At 40.4% G+C, this 21,361-nt stretch overlaps 2 protein-coding genes across 4 annotated transcripts in view; one reads left to right on the forward strand and one right to left on the reverse strand.

Annotated features, from left to right (window-relative positions):
- Positions 1 to 20,304, reverse strand: part of LOC109461900 (vacuolar protein sorting-associated protein 8 homolog) — a 24,997-nt gene extending 4,693 nt beyond the window's left edge. The window contains exons 1-22 of the mRNA XM_019758377.1: positions 20,183 to 20,304; positions 19,316 to 19,393; positions 18,684 to 18,896; positions 18,263 to 18,350; positions 17,853 to 18,064; positions 17,247 to 17,468; positions 16,368 to 16,547; positions 16,030 to 16,107; positions 15,468 to 15,648; positions 14,424 to 14,662; positions 13,917 to 14,056; positions 13,373 to 13,511; positions 12,833 to 12,934; positions 12,291 to 12,440; positions 10,885 to 11,038; positions 10,364 to 10,512; positions 9,671 to 9,847; positions 8,901 to 9,068; positions 8,382 to 8,480; positions 7,791 to 7,931; positions 7,141 to 7,284; positions 6,500 to 6,658 (exon numbers count right to left, since the gene is read on the reverse strand). Coding sequence (XP_019613936.1) covers positions 6,500 to 6,658; positions 7,141 to 7,284; positions 7,791 to 7,931; positions 8,382 to 8,480; positions 8,901 to 9,068; positions 9,671 to 9,847; positions 10,364 to 10,512; positions 10,885 to 11,038; positions 12,291 to 12,440; positions 12,833 to 12,934; positions 13,373 to 13,511; positions 13,917 to 14,056; positions 14,424 to 14,662; positions 15,468 to 15,648; positions 16,030 to 16,107; positions 16,368 to 16,547; positions 17,247 to 17,468; positions 17,853 to 18,064; positions 18,263 to 18,350; positions 18,684 to 18,896; positions 19,316 to 19,393; positions 20,183 to 20,242 — 3,273 coding nt within the window. The 5' untranslated portion in view covers positions 20,243 to 20,304. The remainder of the gene's footprint in view (positions 1 to 6,499; positions 6,659 to 7,140; positions 7,285 to 7,790; positions 7,932 to 8,381; positions 8,481 to 8,900; positions 9,069 to 9,670; positions 9,848 to 10,363; positions 10,513 to 10,884; positions 11,039 to 12,290; positions 12,441 to 12,832; positions 12,935 to 13,372; positions 13,512 to 13,916; positions 14,057 to 14,423; positions 14,663 to 15,467; positions 15,649 to 16,029; positions 16,108 to 16,367; positions 16,548 to 17,246; positions 17,469 to 17,852; positions 18,065 to 18,262; positions 18,351 to 18,683; positions 18,897 to 19,315; positions 19,394 to 20,182) is intronic.
- LOC109461899 (tripartite motif-containing protein 3-like) lies at positions 1,345 to 4,823 on the forward strand. 3 transcript variants are annotated; one of them, XM_019758375.1, is made up of 2 exons: positions 1,345 to 1,464; positions 2,733 to 4,823. In XM_019758375.1, exon 2 carries the CDS (start codon positions 2,765 to 2,767, stop codon positions 4,094 to 4,096), a length of 1,332 nt encoding a protein of 443 aa, XP_019613934.1. In that variant the 5' UTR covers positions 1,345 to 1,464; positions 2,733 to 2,764; the 3' UTR covers positions 4,097 to 4,823. The 3 variants fall into 3 exon arrangements, with proteins under 3 accessions (XP_019613934.1, XP_019613933.1, XP_019613935.1); XM_019758374.1 differs by having other exon boundaries at positions 1,350 to 1,515; positions 2,733 to 4,822; XM_019758376.1 differs by lacking the exon at positions 1,345 to 1,464 and adding an exon at positions 1,964 to 2,167.
- Positions 20,305 to 21,361: the final 1,057 nt, after the last annotated feature.

The following is a 21,361-nucleotide window of genomic DNA, read 5'->3' on the forward strand; positions in this document are numbered from 1 at the left end:
TGGGGGGGGGGGGATATAAGTCCGGTTTCATTTCAATTCATTACCTCTGTCAAGGAGGTTATGTTTTCATTACTATTTGTCTGTTTATGAACAGCATAATTCAAGACGGTATGAAGGGAATCTAATGATATTTGGTGTGTGGATAGAGAAAATTTTTGCCCCCCCCCCAGGGGCTCTCCTTGGTACTGAAAAAGCACTTTCAGTTTTCGTATCTTCTCTTCTGAACATGCTATGGTCATGCTTTTTCACTGGTAAAAAGCTTTTGGGCTAGAGAAGAAGAGACATAAGTTTGGTCCCCAAAGCAGCTTTCATTGGAAGTGCAGCAGCATTTTTTTCAGGAAAGTTTGTAATTGCTGACTGATGACGGAGGTGTACAATAATGGAACTCTTGTTTATTTATCTTACCAGGAGATACACACTCCTGTTTTTTCAGGAGTTCCTTGGAACACTAACAAGTAACATTGAAAATACAATCGTAAAACAAATTAAAGCTCAATACTAATTAGAAACAGCAATGGTTAAAGGCATTCAATGCAATTTTTAGGGCAGTAAGACAGAAAATATTCTAGATGGGTTAATATGTTTGATATTGACTTTTATTGCCATTTCTTAGCACATTATGACCATTTCATACTTGAAGGATTTGAAAAATCCCAAAAAACCTATGTCAGGAGTCTCTTTATTTTTTGGTACCACCAATAATAGCTACAACCAGCCTATGATACAAACAAGCATCTGTTTTTCCTTCAAGGACATCACAAGACTCCAGACACAGTTTATTGAACCCATGGGTAGGTCAATGACCCCCTCTCTTACTTACAGCAAGGACATTATCCTTGCTTACAGTTACATAACTAAATGTAAAAGATTCTACTGTTAGATTGCAGGTAGATATAAATCAAAAGATAACCTGCCCAGCTCCAATTTTATCTGAAAATACAGTCATATTTCCAGCCCTGCAAGGGCTTTGCACAGATCCATAAGTTTGTTCAGTTCCTATAGCTACAGACAGTACATGTACATTGTATTGTGTACGTGCCCACACGTGGTGTGACGTATGTTCAATGTCATGCAAATTAACATGTCAAGTGGAGCATGTATGTTTAACAGTCACAGTGGGGGTACGGTAAGTCTTGAAATGTTTGTGGTTGTTTGACTTGTTGGGGTCAAAGTTTTGAGGTGCAAAATGCAGTCCACTACAAAAAAATAACACCACAAATATGCATTCTTACGGTACATAACTTTACAACAAAAACCTCCCTCCCACTCTAACCACGAAATCAAATCCCTGCAAAAATAAATGAATTTACAGTAATTGCTTTACCCGACCTATCCTGACCTGTTCTACCACAAATTAAAGAGGCCACAAAGGGGCAGGCAGTACATCCTGCCAGGTGTTGTCTGGCCCGCTAACTCCTGGGGCCATGATGAGGATATAACATGAATATTCAGGAGGGTAGCTAGGTAGGTACAGCTGGGATTTGAAACAGTGAGGAACGTCGGTTTGGGTGACTGGTAAGCCAAGATTAGTTTTAGCCCATTTCTTGGGACAAATAGAAGCCTTAGGGCTGTATGGGAGGCTGTAGTGGTACGTAGTGACACATCTGATTACATCCGTCACTGGGGTGGGAAATGTAGAATTTCTGTGCAAGATTTTAGGAGTTAAATCAAATTCAAGATGGCTGCTTGCTGTTTGTATTCTTATCAGCATGGAATTCAAGGCTCTTTGTTGTAATATAGGGATGGATTTTTTAGTTATAAGCTAGCTGAAACCACTTGACTGGGGGTCATGCACAAGATCTAGAGGACCCGGAAAAAGGTGCTGGTAGCCTAATTTTTGGTTTGTTTAGGCATTGATTTCTATATTTTGAGAAAGTCTTAAGCCTTAGGGCTGTATATATGGGAGGGCTGTTAAGTTGCACGTAGTGGCACAGCTAATCACATCCGTTACATGATTAGTCACTGGGTCGGAAAAGGGACAATTTAAAGGTCACAGTTGCCCTGCTGATGCAATATTTTGAGACGTAAATCAAATTCAAGATGGCGGCTGTTTGTTCTTTTTGGCAGAGGACAAAGGTTCTTTGTTGTAATAGAACCTTTTACATTTTTGAGTTCTAAGCACTCTGAAACAAGTTGACTACAGATGTACAAGAGGAAAAAGCAGCTGGTAGCATTATTTTTGGTTTAGGCAATTGATTTTTACATTATATTTTGAGAAAGAAGCCTTAGGGCTATATGAGAGGGCTGTACATTGTAGTTGCAGGTAGTCACGTACATGTAAGTCACTAAGTGACATATCTAATTGCATCCGTTATGTGATTAGTTACTGGGGTGGGAAGTGAATCCTGTCCACACAGACCAGATTTCATTGGTCCCCTGAGTGATCCTCCTGGGCAGTTTTGTATTTTCTTGGACTGGTAGGTACATGTGGTCAATGTGCACTTTTTATAGTGATCCAAAAACCTGTCCACCAAATTGTACTGATTTTTTGCATCAGTGCATAAAAAAAATTCATTGTGGTATATCTGATCGATAGATGGACATTAAATTTTACATTTTACTTCATTTCTGACACAACCATACAAAAACTACATGTACATGTTTTAATGTTTTGAACCCTGGAAGACTAGTCGTCTTAGACTAAAGGGTATCGAAATAAACGAATAAACGAATACAAAATGAACACTACCTCATTGGGCATATTGGACTATAACCAATCTCTGTCTTCACAGGTGATGTTACAAAGTAAAGACAGCACGACAACATGGCTGCTGCACCAGCAAGTCTAGAGGAGCAAATAAAGGAAGACCTGTCCTGCAGCATCTGCCTGGATCTCTTCACCAGGCCCAAGGTACTGCCCTGTCAGCACACCTTCTGTCAGGACTGCCTACATGACTATGCAGCACGACGCGCTGTCTTCCCATGCCCTAACTGCCGTCTGAGGGTCAGGCAGCCACGCAACGGGGTCGCAGGTTTGCCCGACAACTACCTGGTCACAAGTCTGTGTGAGAAATTTGAACAGCAGGCAACACTGTCCGAAGGACCAAGGAAGAAAACCCTGTCTGGAGACAAGTGCAACAACTTTCAGCAACTGGAACCAGACTGTAACATCCATAACGAGTGTTTTGAAGAAAATCATCATGATAGAAACCCCAGCACAAATCAAGTTCCACAAGAGAGTATTTCTTCAGTTCAAAGCCAGTTCACTGAGCATGGGAACATTGTAGCGAGCGAAACAGGGCCTGTGAAGCATCACCAAACCTTTCACCAGTTTCAGAAGGTGACAATCGGCGGAAAGGGGCAGGAGGAAGGACTGTTTAACCACCCTGTCGGTGCCACAGTGTCAGATGAAGGGGAGATCTTTGTGGCCGACTACGGGAACCAGAGGATCCAGGTCTTCAACCTGCAGGGAGAGTATGTGTCACAGTTCCCCACAATGGTGCCAGGTGGAGAGAGGATGTACCCACATGATGTGGCCATGGATGGGGAGGGGAACCTGTGGGTGGTGGGGTGTACCAATTCCGCCGGCTTTGGCCTTCAGTGCACCAAACAGGGCAGGGTCCTGACCAAGATTGACCTGCAGTACACCGAATGGAGACGGAGGACAGCAGTTGCTGTGGATACCAGGAGGAACCACGTCCTCGTCACACAAACCCTTGGAGCCAAGGGCAACTTGCACGGAGAAGTGCTGGTGTTCAAAGCCAACGGGACGCATCTGAGAACTGTAGGATGGCAGGAGGGCATGAAGGTGCCGTGCTACATCACGGTGGATGGAGAGGGGAACATTTTTGTGTCTGACTGGGGCAACTGCAGTGTGTATGTCTACAACAGGGACGGGCAGTTCCTGTTCAAGTTTGGCGAGCCGGGGAACGATTTGGATCAGTTGTGGCTGCCCCGCGGCATCTGTACCGACAGGGAGGGGAACATCATCGTGGCAGACAGCGGGAACAGACTGGTCAAGATATTTGACAAGGACGGCACGTTCCTCACTCACACTGCAGCCTCGAAAGAACCATGGGCTGTTACCATAGCAACATCTGGACAGCTGGTGGTTACTGACTGGGCCAAAAATACAGTCAGCGTTTATCCTCACTAGACAACATCAGTGAGATTGAAGCTATTGTAATCTCATTGTCATCACTCAAACGAATTAGTTTTGAGCCTCTTCCATAAAATCTAGTTGTTGTGGCCCGTAGGGTTGTAAACCCAGCACAACTCACTAATATACTATGGTTTTAACTTGAGGCCTTTTTCATAAAATCTACAACTTGTTGTCGCCAGTAGGGACTTACCCAGCACATCTCACATGTTAGTATTGAGGTTCAGTTTACAAATTTTACTTGTCATAGCCAGTAACTAAAGATTTTACATGTTAGTTTAAGGCCTCTTTTGTCTTGTTGTGGTCAGTAGGGTTTTTATACCCAGCACAACTCACAACTTAGATATAAGGTCAAGTCTGTAACAAAAACTTGTGTCCAGTAGGGTTTGTATTAACCCAGCACTCACATACAAGTTTTGAGGTCCATTTGTAAAATTCACTTATAGTCAGTAGGGTTGTATACCCAGCACTCACAACTTAGTTTTAATGTCTCATTCGAAAATTCAGTCTTGTTGTGATCAGTAAGTTTGTATAGCCAGCACTCACAACTTAGATTTGACAATTTGCACAATTCACTTGTTATAATAATATATAGCCAGAAGGGTTGTGTACCCAGCACTCACATAATAGTTTTGAGGTCTCTTTTGTAAAATTCACTTGCAATAGCCAGTATGTAATGTATACCCAGCACAACTCACAAATTAGATTTAAGATCAAGTTTGTACATAAGTTGTTATAGTCAGTTGTATACATTTGTACCAAGTTGTATACCAAGCACCACTCACAGCTTATTTTATTAGTTTTGGGATCCGTTTTGTAAAATTTACTTGTTGTGGCCAGTAGGGTTTGCATACCCATCACTCACAACTTAAATTTAGTTTTGAGGTCTCACTTGTATATTCAATTGTTATAGCCAGTACCGGGTAGGTTTGTATACCCAGCACTCACATATTAGTTTTGATGTTTTGTTTTTTTTGTAAAATGCACTTGTTACAGCCAGTATAGGGCTTGTATACCCAGCACTCACATATTAGTTTTGATGTTTTGTTTTTTTTGTAAAATGCACTTGTTACAGCCAGTATAGGGCTTGAATACCCAGTACTCACATATTAGCTTTGATGTCTTTTTTTTTGTAAAATTCACTTGTTACAGCCAGTATAGGGCTTGAATACCCAGTACTCACATATTAGCTTTGATGTCTTTTTTTTGGTAAAATTCACTTGTTACAGCCAGTATAGGGCTTGTATACCCAGCACTCACATATTAGTTTTGATGTCTTTTTTTTGTTAAAATGCACTTGTTACAGCCAGTATAGGGCTTGATCAATACCCAGTACTCACATATTAGCTTTGATGTCTTTTTTTTTGGTAAAATTCACTTGTTACAGCCAGTATAGGGCTTGTATACCCAGCACTCACATATTAGTTTTGATGTCTTTTTTTTGTAAAATTCACTTGTTACAGCCAGTATAGGGCTAATGTATACCCAGCACTCACATATTAGTTTTAAGGTCTCAGTTGTAAAAGTTACTTGTTGTAGCCAGTAGGGGTTTTATCTCTAACTTGATGCATACCTGCATCTCTAATGGAACCCTGTTTTGTGTGCAGGACAAATAAACAAGAAATCAAAGATTTCACATCTATTTAGAGTTGTGAATTTCTCGTTTCATTCATTATTGTGAAATTCTTGCTTGTTCTCTGTTTCCTACTGGCTTCCATTAAAGAGCAACAGGTATATAGCATGAATACAGCAGGAAATTGAAGACAGGAAACAAGGTGAATGAACTTTGTACCATTCACTTCCTCCCAGCCTGCAGGGAGACCATTTTGAGAACTTGACCTCCAATCCAAACTTCCTGTCAGTTTGTGGTTAAACCATTGCCCCTCACTTCCTGTCACTCAGCATGTAGAAAGTACTGTGCCTCTGCAAAACCCCCCATTTTTCACGTTTTTCATTGGATTTTTGGTCAACGTTGCATCAGAGTTTTGCCTCTTGCTGAGGATATCTTTTCCAACATAACATTTGGAAACTACAGACGGGGTGTCAACTTTATATGCCGGAATACGACCTTATACATGTACATGTATGAGACGTTCTGCCGATGTGCTATGCACAATATATTATGGGTTTCGTGCAGGTGCAGTACATTCTGCCGAAGTGCTCTGTCGCTCTGTACTCTAAATACGGACACACAGGCAAATAAACAGACCACATAATGCAACAATGGAGACCCTACTAAAACAAATAAATCTGTGTAGGAGTGCTGGCAAAAAAGCATGCTATCTGTATTATAAGCTAGGGAGGACAGTATCAGGTCTCCTCCTATCTTTGTATTTATTACATTGTACTGTATCCTATTTTATGTGCAAGATGAACAAACAAACAAACAAACAAACAAACCTGTGTGGGAGTGTTGGAGCTGTCAGACAGCATGAGTTGGTTGAGGACCTTGACCTTGCTGACCAGAGTCTCTAACATGATGTTGAAGGCCCCCTGCACATCTCCTGCCTTCTCCAGAAGGTAGGCTGTGGCTTCCAGGGACTTATGCTTCCTGCAGATCTGCAAACCAACATTACAATCATTACTAAATATGGCAAGAATACACAAAGAAAAGAACATCATCCTTAATCAACTAAGGGGGGGAATGATGAAACTCTACATAGTAAAAAGCAAATTTGTAAACTACAAGAAACAAAACCTTGTGTCACACGATCACACCAGTCCTGTAAATTTTGTATAATACTCTGCTTTTTAAATTGACATGTCACTGTTTGTTTTTGTGTGGTACATGTATTAGTATTCCATGTCCGACATGAACAGGTGTGGTTTTTAAAATGAATGTAGAAAACAACAACAATATTTTGATTCTGAGTCAGCCTTCGTTTACTCATGAAAGCAGCCTGCTGGCCAATTTTCATTGTTGGTTATTAGGGAAGAGGTCAGGGTCAGATAGAATGTAACAAGATACAGGTTACATGATTGAAGTCCTAAAAAGTCCATAAACACATAGTCATTATAAATCCATAGATCTCCATACACACCTGCAGTGTTTCCTCCAGCCGATAGGTGTCGTTGTTCTTGAGGAAGGCCATGACACCTTGTGGGTTATATTTACACATCAGGTCAATGTACTTCTCTGTCACAGACGGCTCTGTTGATACAGGGTCCTTCATCGTAACTTGTTCCTATGCAAAAAGGACGAAACAATAAGTGATTAAGACAGACTAGAGTGAAACATCCTGGAGGCCTATATGTACAGCAGGATAGTTTAGAGCCTTACTTTTCTTGGTTCTAAGTTACAGTCAAACTTGCCTAAGCAACCACCGCTACAAGCCACCCATTTGGCCATAATGGTCACTTTTTCTGTCCTGATTTTTTTCCCCATAGACGTAAGCATTAAGGGAACTGCCCAAGCTACTTGTCCAACTTACAGAACACTGACTTGTACAATTGCGACCACATATGGCCCAATCTCAGGAAGCCTATGATGACTGTGTCATTTTCAAGCGTGTGGCAGAAAACGCTTTCTGACACTGAAATCTTAATGGAATCTGCCAGTTTGACATTGATTTCGACCACATTACAGTCTTTGAACAATGTCTTTATGAAATTCAGCACCAATCCAACAGTACACACCACTTTCTTACAAGGACATTTTTCCTTGCAGACATTAGCACAGAAACACACATACCTTTGTATCAAACAGTCCCTGTAGGAAGTCATACAGGACGACTGGCTGAGACTCCAGTTTGGACACAATCTCTGTCAGACTGTGGGAGAAGTCTGTCACAACCAGCTGAGCTGTCTTCTTACTGTTGATGGACACCAGGTCCTGGGGGTTTGAAAATAGTCTTGTTTAGAGTTAGGAACACAGTTGATAAAAGCACTGAATACCAATCTTTATTGCAAATTCTTGCCTGCAAGAACATTTTGAAATGATAACAGTTAACAGAATTTACTGTAAAAATGAGCATAGTCTACTACAGTACTACATGTAGTGCTGCTTCTAATATACATAAGTTAGTAAGTTACTGTTAGGTCTGTTTTCTTTTCTGCTGTGTGGGGTGGAATATGAAATGCCTGATGATTTACAAAATATTGTGTATTGAGAAGCGTTAATAGAAATGTAGTTTTTGTAGGCTGAAAAGGTGTGTAAATATTTTGAAACTACTTCAAATAATTCATTTCTTTCAGTGCTGTAATTAAGGGCAATGGTGAATAAAGTGTATACTGTAAAGTGCCCCCTATCAGAACAGAAAGGAATAGCAGCAAGGCTGCTCACCTCCAGTTGTTTCATGGCCTCCCTGTGGACAGCGTTCCTCTCCTCATTGCTGTAGCCGTAGGCAGTCATCACGGTGTGGATGAAGGAGAACACTTGTTGCTACAGAAAACAACACACATTTCTTAAGAATCCGAGAACAATTGCTGTAAGAGACAAGCAATACATTGAGGAGAGAGCCAGATCTTGAGCATGTTAAACCAATCAGAGTCTAATAGAAAAAAGTAATTTGGTGTAAAAGACATAATGGCTGATCAGATTGCAGTGTTACCTACAGCAGTACAGGTATGTAGAAAACATATTTTGAGCCCTGCATAATGATGATAATACTTGTTTAAAGTTACAAATTTTGTTCCAACACAAAGAATGGTTAGAGGTTTTGACAAGTCACTCTGGTCTTCCTTCATAGACTGATCCGGTGAGACTTGGCTTCTCTGAATTCTTTGTGTTGGAACAAGCATTTTAACTTTAAACATGTAACTACCAACACAGATGAACATTCATGACAATGACAATACTTACTCTCCTGGCGGCATCTCTCAGATAGCAGGCTAAGATCTTGTCAAAGTCCCTCCTCTTCTCATACAGGAGTTCACAGACGCGGTAGAAGCGAGCGTTCTCCGCCAGACTGAGGAGTTTTTCCTCATCCACCTGCTGTAAACCTCCTGCATTCAGCAGCTCCAGTAAAGCCTGGGGAGGGGGGCAGGCAAGAGGTCAGCTGAAGGTCATTCAAAGATTCAGTATTTCTCAATACTGATAGTTGCTGGTGTGTTATTGAGGCAATTAATAAAGTTTTTTTATGATCCAACAGGCATCTATTCAATAATTCTTCTTTACCGGGTTGATGAAGAGACAGAGTGCATCTTCAAAGCTCCTCTGAGTAGCAAACTTTTTTGTTTTTTGTTGTGTGTATTGTTTAAAATACTTGTCAGGCAGAGATGGACTGACAACATAAGGGAGGACTTCCACCACCTTAACCTACATAGCGTCAACCAACAAGATAGAGGCAAATGGCAGGCTGCCATGAAGACTCAGTATTGGTGTGCTAGCATGTCTGATCCTCAGAAGATGGGGAATAACAGACTCTCAACCGGATAGTGAGTGAGAGTAAGAGAGTCAAAATCCCCACCTGTTGTCTCTCCTCATGTTGGCTGTCGTCCTCAGGACTGGCCAGGAACTCCAGCACCTGCTCAACCTATATCTAAACATCTGTATGAGTACCTAGCTGTGCCTATAATAGCCTACCTGTTGCCCATACTGTTCCCTGTATCAGATGTAACTGTAAACCCCACCTGTTGTCTCTCCTCATGTCGGCTGTCATCCTCGGGACTGGCCAGGAACTCCAGCACCTGCTCGAACAGCAGCCGGTTCACCAGGATGGAGTTCTCGTGTCGTGCCATCTGTCTTGCCAGGAATGTGAACAGGCAGCCCACCTGGGTCGGTGTGAAGCCTACACTTTCCACCATCACCTAGTGAGGAAAGAGTATCTTAGCATCAATAATAGAACACAATGATTTGCATTTGTACATTAATAGTGCTGTCCCTATGGTGCAAGTGGTAACCAATCCCATTGCTTTCGCAACTTTGGACCAAAAGACTTAATCAAGAACAGTAGGGGAGCTGGGGAAGCTGCATAGCACCAGTTAGTTTCTATCTTAAAAAGGCATCATGCTTCATCTTACAACAATGTAGTTGAGGATGAATCATTACCTTTTGTATGAATACAGATCTGTAGGGACTAACTACATGCAAAATGCAAGGTCTAGTATCTATCTACCGTATGTCACTGGAAGAGATCTATGCCTGATGCTATGCAAGCTGTATAGGTCAAAACCAAGCAAAACATCACTGAAAAGAGTATGAGCAGCAAACTATTACATACACATGAAAGATTATTTTTAGTCCCAACTATTCTTCTAACTACGTGTCTATAGGTTTGTGAACATCAGGACATACAATGTATATAGGTATAGTGCTGATGTTACCTGTAGTAAGATGTCTACTATTCTCTGTCTCTGTCTCATCCCGTCCTCAGTGTTAAACTCTGGTTCCTCGAAGGCCAGTGCCAGGACATTCAGGAACTCCCGTGTGTCAAACTGGAGCAGTGTTCTCAGGTACGGGTACGTCTGCTCACCTGGAAAATCATCGGAAGAACAAAACAGCAACTTGAAGATTGGAGTACAAAACTGCTTCTGGTTTGAAATCACCCAAATATATGTACAAGCATCTTTACAACGTAAAACTACTGCATTTTCAACTGGACATCTTTCCCAAGAAGATGAAGAGGTAACAAAGATGAACAATTTTGGAGAGAAAAATTGACAATTTTGCAGAGAAAGATTAACAATTCTGGAGAGAAAGATTAACAACTTTAGAGAAAAAGATGATGGTGTCGTCTGGGGCTGTTACAATCTTCTCATCACCATCCCCAAAAGTGTTTCTGAAATATCCTTAAAGCACCTCCATCCACCCCTTAGGTGTTACTGAACAATCCCCACATCATTACCTTCGCTGGCATCTTTAGTGTGCAGCTCTGTCACACATTTGAAGACATCTGACTTGACCGTGTCGACCAGATTGGGTGGGATGTCTCCCAGTGGATACGCCCGTCCGGCAAGACAACAGCTGATGTATACCAGCAGCTTGTTTCCCAGCTTAATCTGAGGAACAAAATGTAACATTGAAATATGTGAATTTATCATAATCCTTAACCATGCAGGTATGAACTGTAAAAGGGGAAGAGAATAAAACTCTGTAGCTGAAAACTGATAATATTTTAAAACCTATACTGGCAACCATCTCTTGGATTCTCTCCATAAGGACCACTTGTTGGTTGTCCCTTGCATTATTTTTTTACATTGATCCAAGCATTAGGAATCCTGTCTATAGTGACTACATATCTACTGTGACCATTCCTTCAAGTCATGCAAGACTCACAAGAGGTCACTATTAGGATATGTTTGTATAGTTAAACGAAGAACAGAAGCATGCATTCATTTGCTTGAATGTATCATTCTTATCAAACCAACACGGTAGAAAAATGTCCAAATCAGCAAAATCAGGAGTAAAAATAATCACATCAGCATCATTCCATATGCATACAGTGCTAGCAGAGACAGTAATAAATAATATTAGTGATATAATACTTCATAGCCCTGGTCTGCCTAAGAGAGAAATTCTTACCAGCTGTTTCTTACTCTTTGGGAGCTTAAGTTTGAAAAGTCTGTCCTTTTGCCTAGCTGCTAGAGAAGTCTACAACAGGAGACACACAAACACACACAGAACACAACAAAAGTAAAGAAGATCAGAAAGGCTGTGGAGAAAAATAATCACAAGTATCCTTCCACTTGTAACTATAAAGCACTACAGATCTAGACTAAGCCTCATAAGAAATATAAAGTATCTGATGTAAACTGTATGAAAGGGAAATGGTACAGGCTTGTGACAAAATTGAAAATGTCTTCAACAAATAAGACACAAGTTCTGGAATCTGAGAACTCAAAGTCATCAAATGCAATTTCAGCAGGGCGAAACAAAAATAGCTGCAATACAAAACAAATATTTTTTTTTCAGCGACATAGCATTTTTCCCTCATCAATCAGTATGCTATGGGATAGTATTGATTCAACTTATTTCAAACTGTACAATGCTGTCTTAACTACATGGATGGTCTAATTACCCTGGGAAATGGTCCCAATTGGCCAGGATTCAGGTGAGCATATTCAGGTGAATATTAAAAGAATAACCAGAAAAAAAATCCAGTTTTGTCTCCATGAAATTGCATTGGATGCCTTAAAAAGAGGTACAGGGAATTCCTAATTTTACAAATTAAAGGCTTTAACCCCTAACTGGGACACAACCAACAAAAAAGGCTCCACTCCTGAAGCATTGCCAAAATTCCTCCCCCCCTACCTGGTCATCTGTGAGCTGTTTGTTAGACTTGATGGCACTCTGCAGAACTCTGAGCAGCTCCTCCAGCGGAGTGATGTAGTCCTGCATGCCCTTGTTGTAGATGTAGATCAGGGCATCGTACAGACCATGGAGCCAGCACATCACTACAACCTGACAGGGAAAATATTTACATTAACATGAACAACAACAGGCAAAACAATAAACATCAAAATGTATGAAATTCAGTTCTAATTTTGACAACCTGGTATGGTGGGGTATAAAGATCACCAGTGCAGCTGTAGCACCTGATATACAAATGTAGTTTCTGCATTGACTGTTACCACCTATGAAGTATAAAATAAATAATGGCAATGGATTCTGAACAGTTTTTAGTGCGATCCATTCTTCCTAAAGTCTGAGTGGTGCAGGTAAAATTTGTCTGGTGCTGGTAATTTTAAATGTTACCTTGTTTTTCGACCCCTGACCTGTGAAGCAGATCCAGTCACTATTGCCCGTAGGAGTATTGGACTATTAAATCATTGGCAGTAGTAGTTGACACTTACCTGATGTACATCTAGGTTAGCCACGTCCATGTGAACAATACAAGCCTCGATGTTCTGCAGAAGTCCTTTGTGCTGGTAATGTTCCATGAAGTCCTTCATAACCTTTCAGGAGGAAGAAAAAGTTTAGATAGCAACTACTAGAGTCTTGGTTAACTTTATTTGTTCTAAGTATAATGTAAGAAAATATGTTTTGTACCAATCTTATACATGTATATGTACATTTGTATGGCTCAGTGGGACACAACTCCAAGCTTTGTTCAATCCAGATCAATGTACTGGTAAAATATCTGTATGTGTATAGCAGGTATAACTGCCCATTGGTGTTACACATCAGCTAAAACACTGTTGCCAAAGAACGAACAAAATGCAGGCTGGAACTATAATGTACATGCTAAAAGTCTTAAACAGCCACTTTGAAATGCCCCCTACTGACTTCTAGTGAAATTACAGGAAAGTACAAAGAAGATAATTGATTGTCTGTGGAATAAAGTTGAAAATAAACTACTTCTTACAACAGAAATTCTATAGTGTACTCCCTACCTGAGGAGTTACAGATCGGAGGTTGTCATTGAGAATGTAGGGTTCCAAACACTCCAGGAACACCCCACGAGCGATGGGGTCCTGACAGAACCGGTCATAGATGCCACCAAACAGGATGTCCTTCATCAACGTGGGGTTCCTATGAATGAAGATGAAGTCCAGAAAAGATGCATGATTGTATTATAAGCAATGATGAATAGACAAGTTGAATGCTGAATATGTTTCATGCTTCTGATGACGGGTGCATGTAAGGCCCTGTTACCTTTTCACCCAGTCAACCTAAACAAACATGCAATCTTTCAAGGGCAGTTGATAGTATAGGGAGCCAGTAGTGTAGAACAAGCTTTGTACTAAACAAAGGTAACGTACCACCACAACAGTTTTTAAGACAGTATTTTGTAGTTTTTTCGACGATAAGTTCTATGCTATTTGTTTAAGTGACTTTTTCTGTTTTGTGTGCCCATGTTAAGCTTTCTATGTATTAAGGGACCTGAAAAACTGATCTACTGGCAAAATGAGAGATGTTCAAATTTTCTAGTTCTACCTTTTCCCCAGCAGTAGACAGTAGTCCACACACACAGGTACCACTGTCTGGTAGTGCTGTACCAGCACTTCTATCTTCCCACTGGCAGGGCACTGGGTTGTCATAGACACATCCACGTAGGTCAGCAACAAATCCAGCATCTACGGAGCACACAGGAATATTTCAGAAAATATCACAATGTACAGCCAATAGTTTTTTAATCCGAGTTTGTAATTTTGAACACAATGGCAAATCTGTGAATGTACATTGTAAGGCTATGAAAATGCAATGAAAAATGCAGTCAACCACATTGGCGTCATAGGCAGACATTGGGCCACGTGTGGGATAGTGCCGGTCACAAGTGGTTGGCTTATGTTAATATTAGGCAAGTCCCTTTATATATAATACTTACATCTTCAGGGGGAAAAATCAGGACCAAGAAAAAGCAGTCATTATGGCCAGATGGTTGGCTTATAGTGGTGGTCATTTGGGCTGTTTATTGTAATAAGTATTTTTAAAAATCTGCACCTTGTCTGCAATGATCTGTGTCCTCTTGTCAGAACCCCCATGCAGACCCACGACTGCCCGTGCCCGCCCCATGTAGAAGGACTCAGCCATGGCCAGAGCCTCGATGTACTTGTTCTGTTTGACCAGCAGGTCTATCCGCTCCATCCAGGTCCGGATGGTCATCACGTGGATAGACTTGGTGCCCAGGAACAGAAGCTGGTTACTGAAGCTCACCACCGAGTTGTAGCATGCTCGCTCACCTGGAAAATTTAAAAAAAAAACGTGTCAAACCCCAATGCAATTTCAGGGTTAAATTTCCTTCCTGCACACAACACATGGGGCACACAGGTATGCAATCACTACAGCAGTGGACTAGTCCACTGGCATGATGTGTGTCTACTTTAACAGTGGCATAGAAAAAATATTCTGGATGAGAAAATCTGTCATTGTCTGATATTCATATTTACTGACAGTTTATGTTTATGCCAAGTTTTTCTTCACCTTTTCTTTTCTTGGAAACTGTCATAGATTCCAAATGTATCCAGATCACACAAGTAAATCGTAAATCTATACACCTGGTACAATGCACATGTATCTCACCTGTCTGTACTTTAGTCTTGAGTTGTGCCCCGTATTTCTTAGCTGCAGTTTTAACCTTTTCAGTTCCATGCCTGAAGTTTCTACTCTTGGAAGCCTGAGCTTTCTTGTCTTTACTCATTTTTCCAATAAACTATTATAATAACTCTTCACATATTTGTATTCTGACAGTTTTTGAGTACAGAACTTAGTTCCTGTTTACAGTGCAGAGAATTTGAACAGGTACACTGTAGTAAGCATGAGCAATGAACCGTAACTAGTGTCTATATTTGGGCATACAAGTTGTTGGACTGGTTTGGGGGTAAAACACCAACATGCGGGTAGCACTTTTGATTACACTTAAAGGGAATTTTTTTAATGAACACTTGTATAGGGTACAATATATGGCAACAACTATTGAACAACAATACTACAAGACTAGTCTATATATCCTACATCAGGAAATACAAAAGATTATTAGATACGTACCAGCCAAGGCCAGAGCCTTGCTAACGTTGCCTCCTGTAGCTAGAGACTTGAAGAAGCTGCTGGCGTAGACCAGCTGGACATCTGAGATGTCAATCACTTCTAACTCCTCCTCTGTTCGCACATCCAACACATGGACCTTCTCGTACGCATCTACCAGTACCAGAGTTCTCGAGTTTACCCACTGTGGAAGGAAGTTTCATGGTGTTAGTATTAGTCTTGTTACTTCAAGGCACAAAATAATGGGTGCATACGCAGGTAAAATTGGAGCTGTGAAGGTATTTCTGATGTCTACCTGCACCCACCCTGCACTGGTTTATGTAGGTGTATTGTGTATTTTTATTTGGTGCATTGACTGTTACCACCTTTATAGAAATATAATGGCAATGGTTTCTGAACAGTGATTCATACTTCTCAAAGTCATGAGGGGTGCAGGTAAAACCTCTCTGGTGCAGGTAATTTTCAATGTTTTCTGCGTACCTATACTAGTGCATATATATAACACAGCACTTAATACAGTAGTAGAAATGTAAAACTTGAAGGTCATCTTCATGGAAAGACTTACAGTAACAGCAATGATGACGTATGGGAGCTCCATTTTCTGTAGAGCAGAGAACTTGATCTCATCTTCTTGGTAGGAAACCTGAGAAATGTAAAACAACAACAGTTATACCAGTATGCGCATTTACCTGGAAAACTAGTGTTACCTACAAAACCAGTGATGTTACCTGGAAAACTAGTGCTGTTAACTTAGAACTAGTGCTGTTTACTGAAAAACTAGGGCTGCTACCTAGAAAACTAGTGCTGTACCTGGAAAACTAGTGCTGTTACCAACTAGAGAAACCTAGTACTTTTACCTGGAAAACTAGTGCTGCTACCTGGAAACCCAGTGATGCTACCTACCTGGAAGAAGAAGAGTTTGTTCCCCCTGCCGAAAGCGAGTACGGGATCCACGATCCTGGTGGTGTCTGTGATCTGGATCATGACAAACTGCCAGGCCAGCACGGGGAGGGTGGTGGGCTCCCCCTTCAGCGGGTGGGCAAACAGGACCTTCAGGTGGGGCTTCAGGCTCACGATTAACATCTGTAGGGAAAACAATTAAATACTTACATATAACCACAGAATGATGATCTTTATATACTTTTGACAACATTACAAGAAGCCTTTACATTTCCTTAGGGCTACTCTTTACTTCCCCATTGAGATTTATGTCAGAGAGTTGCATGGAGTTATCAAAATTTTTATGTAGTTGAACTGAAGGCATTTCAGTACCCTGGAGATGGTAACCTAGCACCACTTCATACCTTGGCAGGGCTCAAAATATCACCTACATATGCAGGTTTTTGCAGGTAGAGTTGAAGTTGTGCTCCTAGCCAGCACTTATCTATGTTGTGGGTATTTCTTTCCCATTACAATTCAAAGTTGTGAAACAGACAAAACGTAAGACAATTCAAGAAACACTTAAGTTTAAACAATCTGTTCAGCTTGCAGAAAAAGTCTTATGAGTCCTGCTTTGTCTTGCTTGCACACCATTGTAATGGGATAAAATTGAGTTGAACAGAAGACATTTCAGTACCTTGGAGAGGGACGTCATAGCCAGCAGGCTGACTTCCTTTATGGGATGTTGCTTAACAACAAGACTCGAATTTTCAGTCAAGCACTCCTGGTCACAATACACTTCTCAATAAGTGTATTGTAGTGATCTGACATCTGAAGCAACCCAATAAACGAGGCCATAAGATTTATATTTCATCTGAAAGGACTTAAGTAACATTTCAGTACCTTGGAGAGGGAAGCCATGGCCAGCAGGCTTACTTCCTTCATGGGATGGTCCTGGATGCTCTCTGTGGACAGGAGTGGTTCGATGGCCGTCACCTCGCCGCGTGCGCCGGAGAACAGACACCGCGACTCGCATGTCCGCATCCCCATCAGCCGCTTGAAGCTGAGCTCAAAGACAGAACCACCGCTGTCACAGCATACGGCCAGCGTAGGATCATCTGTGAACTATAGATGGTGGAAAATAGGCTTTGGGTAAGACAAAGAGTTAATGAAAACAGACAATGTTTTGATTGTATTTGTCCAGAAAGAAGTTGTTGATATCTTTATAATCCCAACTCATTACCAGTACATGTTAGCTCATGTATTATCACATGTACATGTATTTTTATTATATATGCTAAGGAAGAAATAATTCTACTATCACTACTTGATTTTTTGTTTGTTGTAGTCATCCTTCACAGAGGTGAAGCATGATGCTTTTTTAAGTACCAAGTAGCTATACTTATGCAATGCGGCTTTGGTGATGGCTTGCATATCATTGCTAACTAAGTTTGTCAATAAGATACTCTTACTTGCTCTTACTGCAAAAACTACTACACACATGAGTACCTTGATGTGTAGAACAGCTGTGCCAGGTGGGTGGGCATCAGTGATAGTTCTCAGGAGCTTCCCTGTTGTCAGGTCCCACATCGTGATCTGTCCTTTAGCAAAGCCACTGAGAAGTCTGGTACAGTCATGGTTGATACTGAGAGCAGACACTGCTCCATACTGAGCACCAACTGCCGTACTGCCCAGGCACCACTTCAGAACCTGCTTTGGGTCTGAGAAACAAAGACGAGGAATAATTTAGCAGGCTCTGTCACTGTTGCATTGCCAAAAGAAACTCAACTAGGTTTCAGGAAGGGCTAATGATCCTTGTTAAGGACAGAGGAGAGGCACAAAACTTGGATAAGACTACTGTACATTCAAGTGTATGAAAACAGGAAAGAAGACACAATGGCATGATGTGTAACACTTACCAAACACCAGTATGAGACCATGAGAAGATCCAATAGCAACTAGGTGTGAGACCGCCATGGCCGTAGGCATGCCTGCATCAACCCTGTCCTGTATTCAAACAAAAAAATAGAAATGTATCTCCAAGTAGATAATACAGCTTGACAAATACAACCTTAGTGAAGCTTTCTTCAAATCGTACAAACACAGTTAAGGAAGAAAAGAAAATATATTAACTATGCATTTTCATCAAACTCAACCTTTGTAATTTGCTTCTGAAATTAGTAAAAGCTTTTACTTCTATTAATAACAAATTCTTCTTAAAAAATTGTGTCAACTTCAAACTTATTCTTCCTACCATGAACTTAAGTAACAATTATATACATTAAGTTAACAATTCACAGTATCTGACAAAAACTAATGAGTTGATGTGAAGATACTAACAGCAGCTGACATGACTTGTGCTGACACGCCCTTCAGAACCACATGGCGTAGGATGGACCCGTGACTGGCGTACTGAACGTGAGCCTTCTTCTTGGGAGCCAGGGGTTTGTCCGAGGCCAGGGACTCCAGGCTGACCAATGAGGACGTTTCGCCACTCGCATCTTGAAAGATGTCGAGGTTCTGGTCGTCTAAGTTGAAACTGTCATCATCAGGCTGTAAAGTTCGAGTAATTAAATTAGTGGATTTACTACTAGTACATATGTACATGTATATGTAAAGCTTGACATTACAAAGCAAGTGTATATCAGGAAACAGACTTGAGTACAACTAAATCAGTAGAATCTACTCAGTACGTTATATCAGCTCAGAAAAGAACAAGAAATACAAATAGCCATGCCTTCGAAGTTCAAGTAGCAGAGTTATCAACCAAGGATTTGAGGTGTCTAAAAACACATTTTTTCTAGAGCTACATGTATCAGTATAGCAGAGTTTCTGAGTTCAGTGCAAAATGGGCATCATCACTAAATACTGTAGTTTTAAACAATGCTGAAGCAATGTGCAAAGGCTAGGTGTAACATTTCTGTACCTGTATTGTACTGCTAATCAATATGAATTCTCCACACCATGCCTACCTCATTAAGGATGCTCTCTAGTGAGGGTGGGGCTACAACCTCTGGAAGGTCAAACTCACTGTCATCCAACTGTTCCATCTGAGGAGGAAAACAAGATATGTAGTTTATTTATTTAATCTCTTATAGAATGAATAGTCAGGGATTCATATGCAGGCTGACTAGAGAAGCTGGCATTCCCCTTGTTGCTGTACTGTTTGTTTGCTTTGTTTGGACCTTTGACCCACAAGATATCACATGACATTTTAAGCGTTGCAAGTGTTTTCAAGTGCTGGACAATAATATTATAACTGTTACAACATATGGTCATCAAAGTCCTTACATGTGTGTTTCTTGTCTGCTCTAATGTCTTCCTTTGTGTACTGCGCAGTCCATGATAAACCATGCATTTCAAAAAGGTCATAAAAAAGACTCATATCATCAATAGTGTATCATAATTTCAAGGATGTATACAATTAATCAATATCATAAAGGCCAGAATGTGTGCTTAAAGGGTCATGACGTTTTAAAGCTATATTCTTGTTAAAAGAAAAGTTCTCCACTCCCAAGATGTTATTTTAATGTACTCCACCTAGCCACTGACAACCTAAGTCTAGATTTTGCAACAATCTTATAGTTTATACAGTTCGTGATCCTCCGCTGAATTTCCGGCGTTTTCTATATCTTCATACATGCTTTTTAATATTAAGCACTGCGCTACTTAACTGAGAGCTATAACATGTACAGACCATCAGAATTGGACCCACTGTACGATCATAAATGTAGTTTTTAATACTCAAAATTTGCATCCGCCCCTTCCGCCCCCCTCCCCATGCCGTCAAGATCATCAAAAATAAGGGTTTCGGTATTCTTGTCAACATAAAAACATACCTCGTCAAGTCCAAGCCCTTCCGACAGCCCTTGGGCTTCGCTTTGCTTCCCTTCTGCCATCTACAGGCGGCGTATTTCACTCTAGATTTGGCGAAAATTTGTCACAATAAAAATTTTAACTTTCGGGGTCAGCCATGTTGGTTTCGGGGCATGACGGGAAATATCGATCAGCTGTTTTTAGGCGGGAAATTTGTATTCTCGTGTAATATGAGCAGGCGACAAAAAAACAGGAGTAAAACCGTTTTCATTTTCAGAATGATTGTACTTGGTATATCATTGGCTTTCAACATTATTCAAAGATGAAAAAAGGAAAAATTTTAATAAAAGGTGCTCACTTATATAGCCTCGTTCTCAGTATCCAATAATAACTTTTCTCTCTTTCCTCATATCATCATGAATATTAAGATGGCGGCTTGCCCTGGTAAGTCCACCCAGTTGTCATGAATTTTTCGTTGTTATTACTAATTCAAGAAAAGTTATGATATAGGTGACACATGTAATTCTTTGCTATTACATATATCTCTCTATTCTGAGGAAAATTATTGGTTTTTCTGCTCTTTTAAACTATGTTTTTCCTCACGATATTTGTACCACCTGTTTGTTGTCTATGTTTGTATATTGCAGACGACATTGCGTCCTATTTCATTACGTTCATAGGGCATTCTGCAACGGACGGACGGACGGCCGAAGAATGGCTTGATATAAGAATATGGAAACTATGACAGTCAAACCGGTAACAATTATTAAATTCTTATCTAGCCGTCCAAGTGCATATTTAATTATACACTTAAGAAACACAAGGAAGGATCGCAACGCACCTAGATTCTCTATACCTTTAATAAAATAAATGGAATCACTTATTTCAATGATTTTTTTTCATATGTACACATGTATGTAGTAGATATTTTTGATTGAGAAATTTTGTCATCTTGAATACGTATCTCGATAATAAAATTTGATCCGTTTTGTCTTTAAACTATACAACAATAATGTTGGAAATAATAATTTTTATATTTACAGCAAATGTCAAAGCTATGGATATCATCAGCTAGCAACACTCTTCCAGATCTTTCTGTAAGTTGCACATTCTTCCATTCTTAATTTAGATATTACAGTCGAATTTATTATACAATTTTTTCTATCATCATATAAAATAAAACAGAGTAAACTAGTACCACA

Source organism: Branchiostoma belcheri, unplaced genomic scaffold (genome assembly GCF_001625305.1).
Source record: "Branchiostoma belcheri isolate BF01 breed outbred unplaced genomic scaffold, Haploidv18h27 scaffold97, whole genome shotgun sequence".
Taxonomy (NCBI): domain Eukaryota; kingdom Metazoa; phylum Chordata; class Leptocardii; order Amphioxiformes; family Branchiostomatidae; genus Branchiostoma; species Branchiostoma belcheri.

Bases quoted from the DNA above. Each gene is read 5' to 3' on its own strand.
- LOC109461899 (XM_019758375.1), top strand. From the start codon at position 2,765: ATGGCTGCTGCACCAGCAAGTCTAGAGGAGCAAATAAAGGAAGACCTG.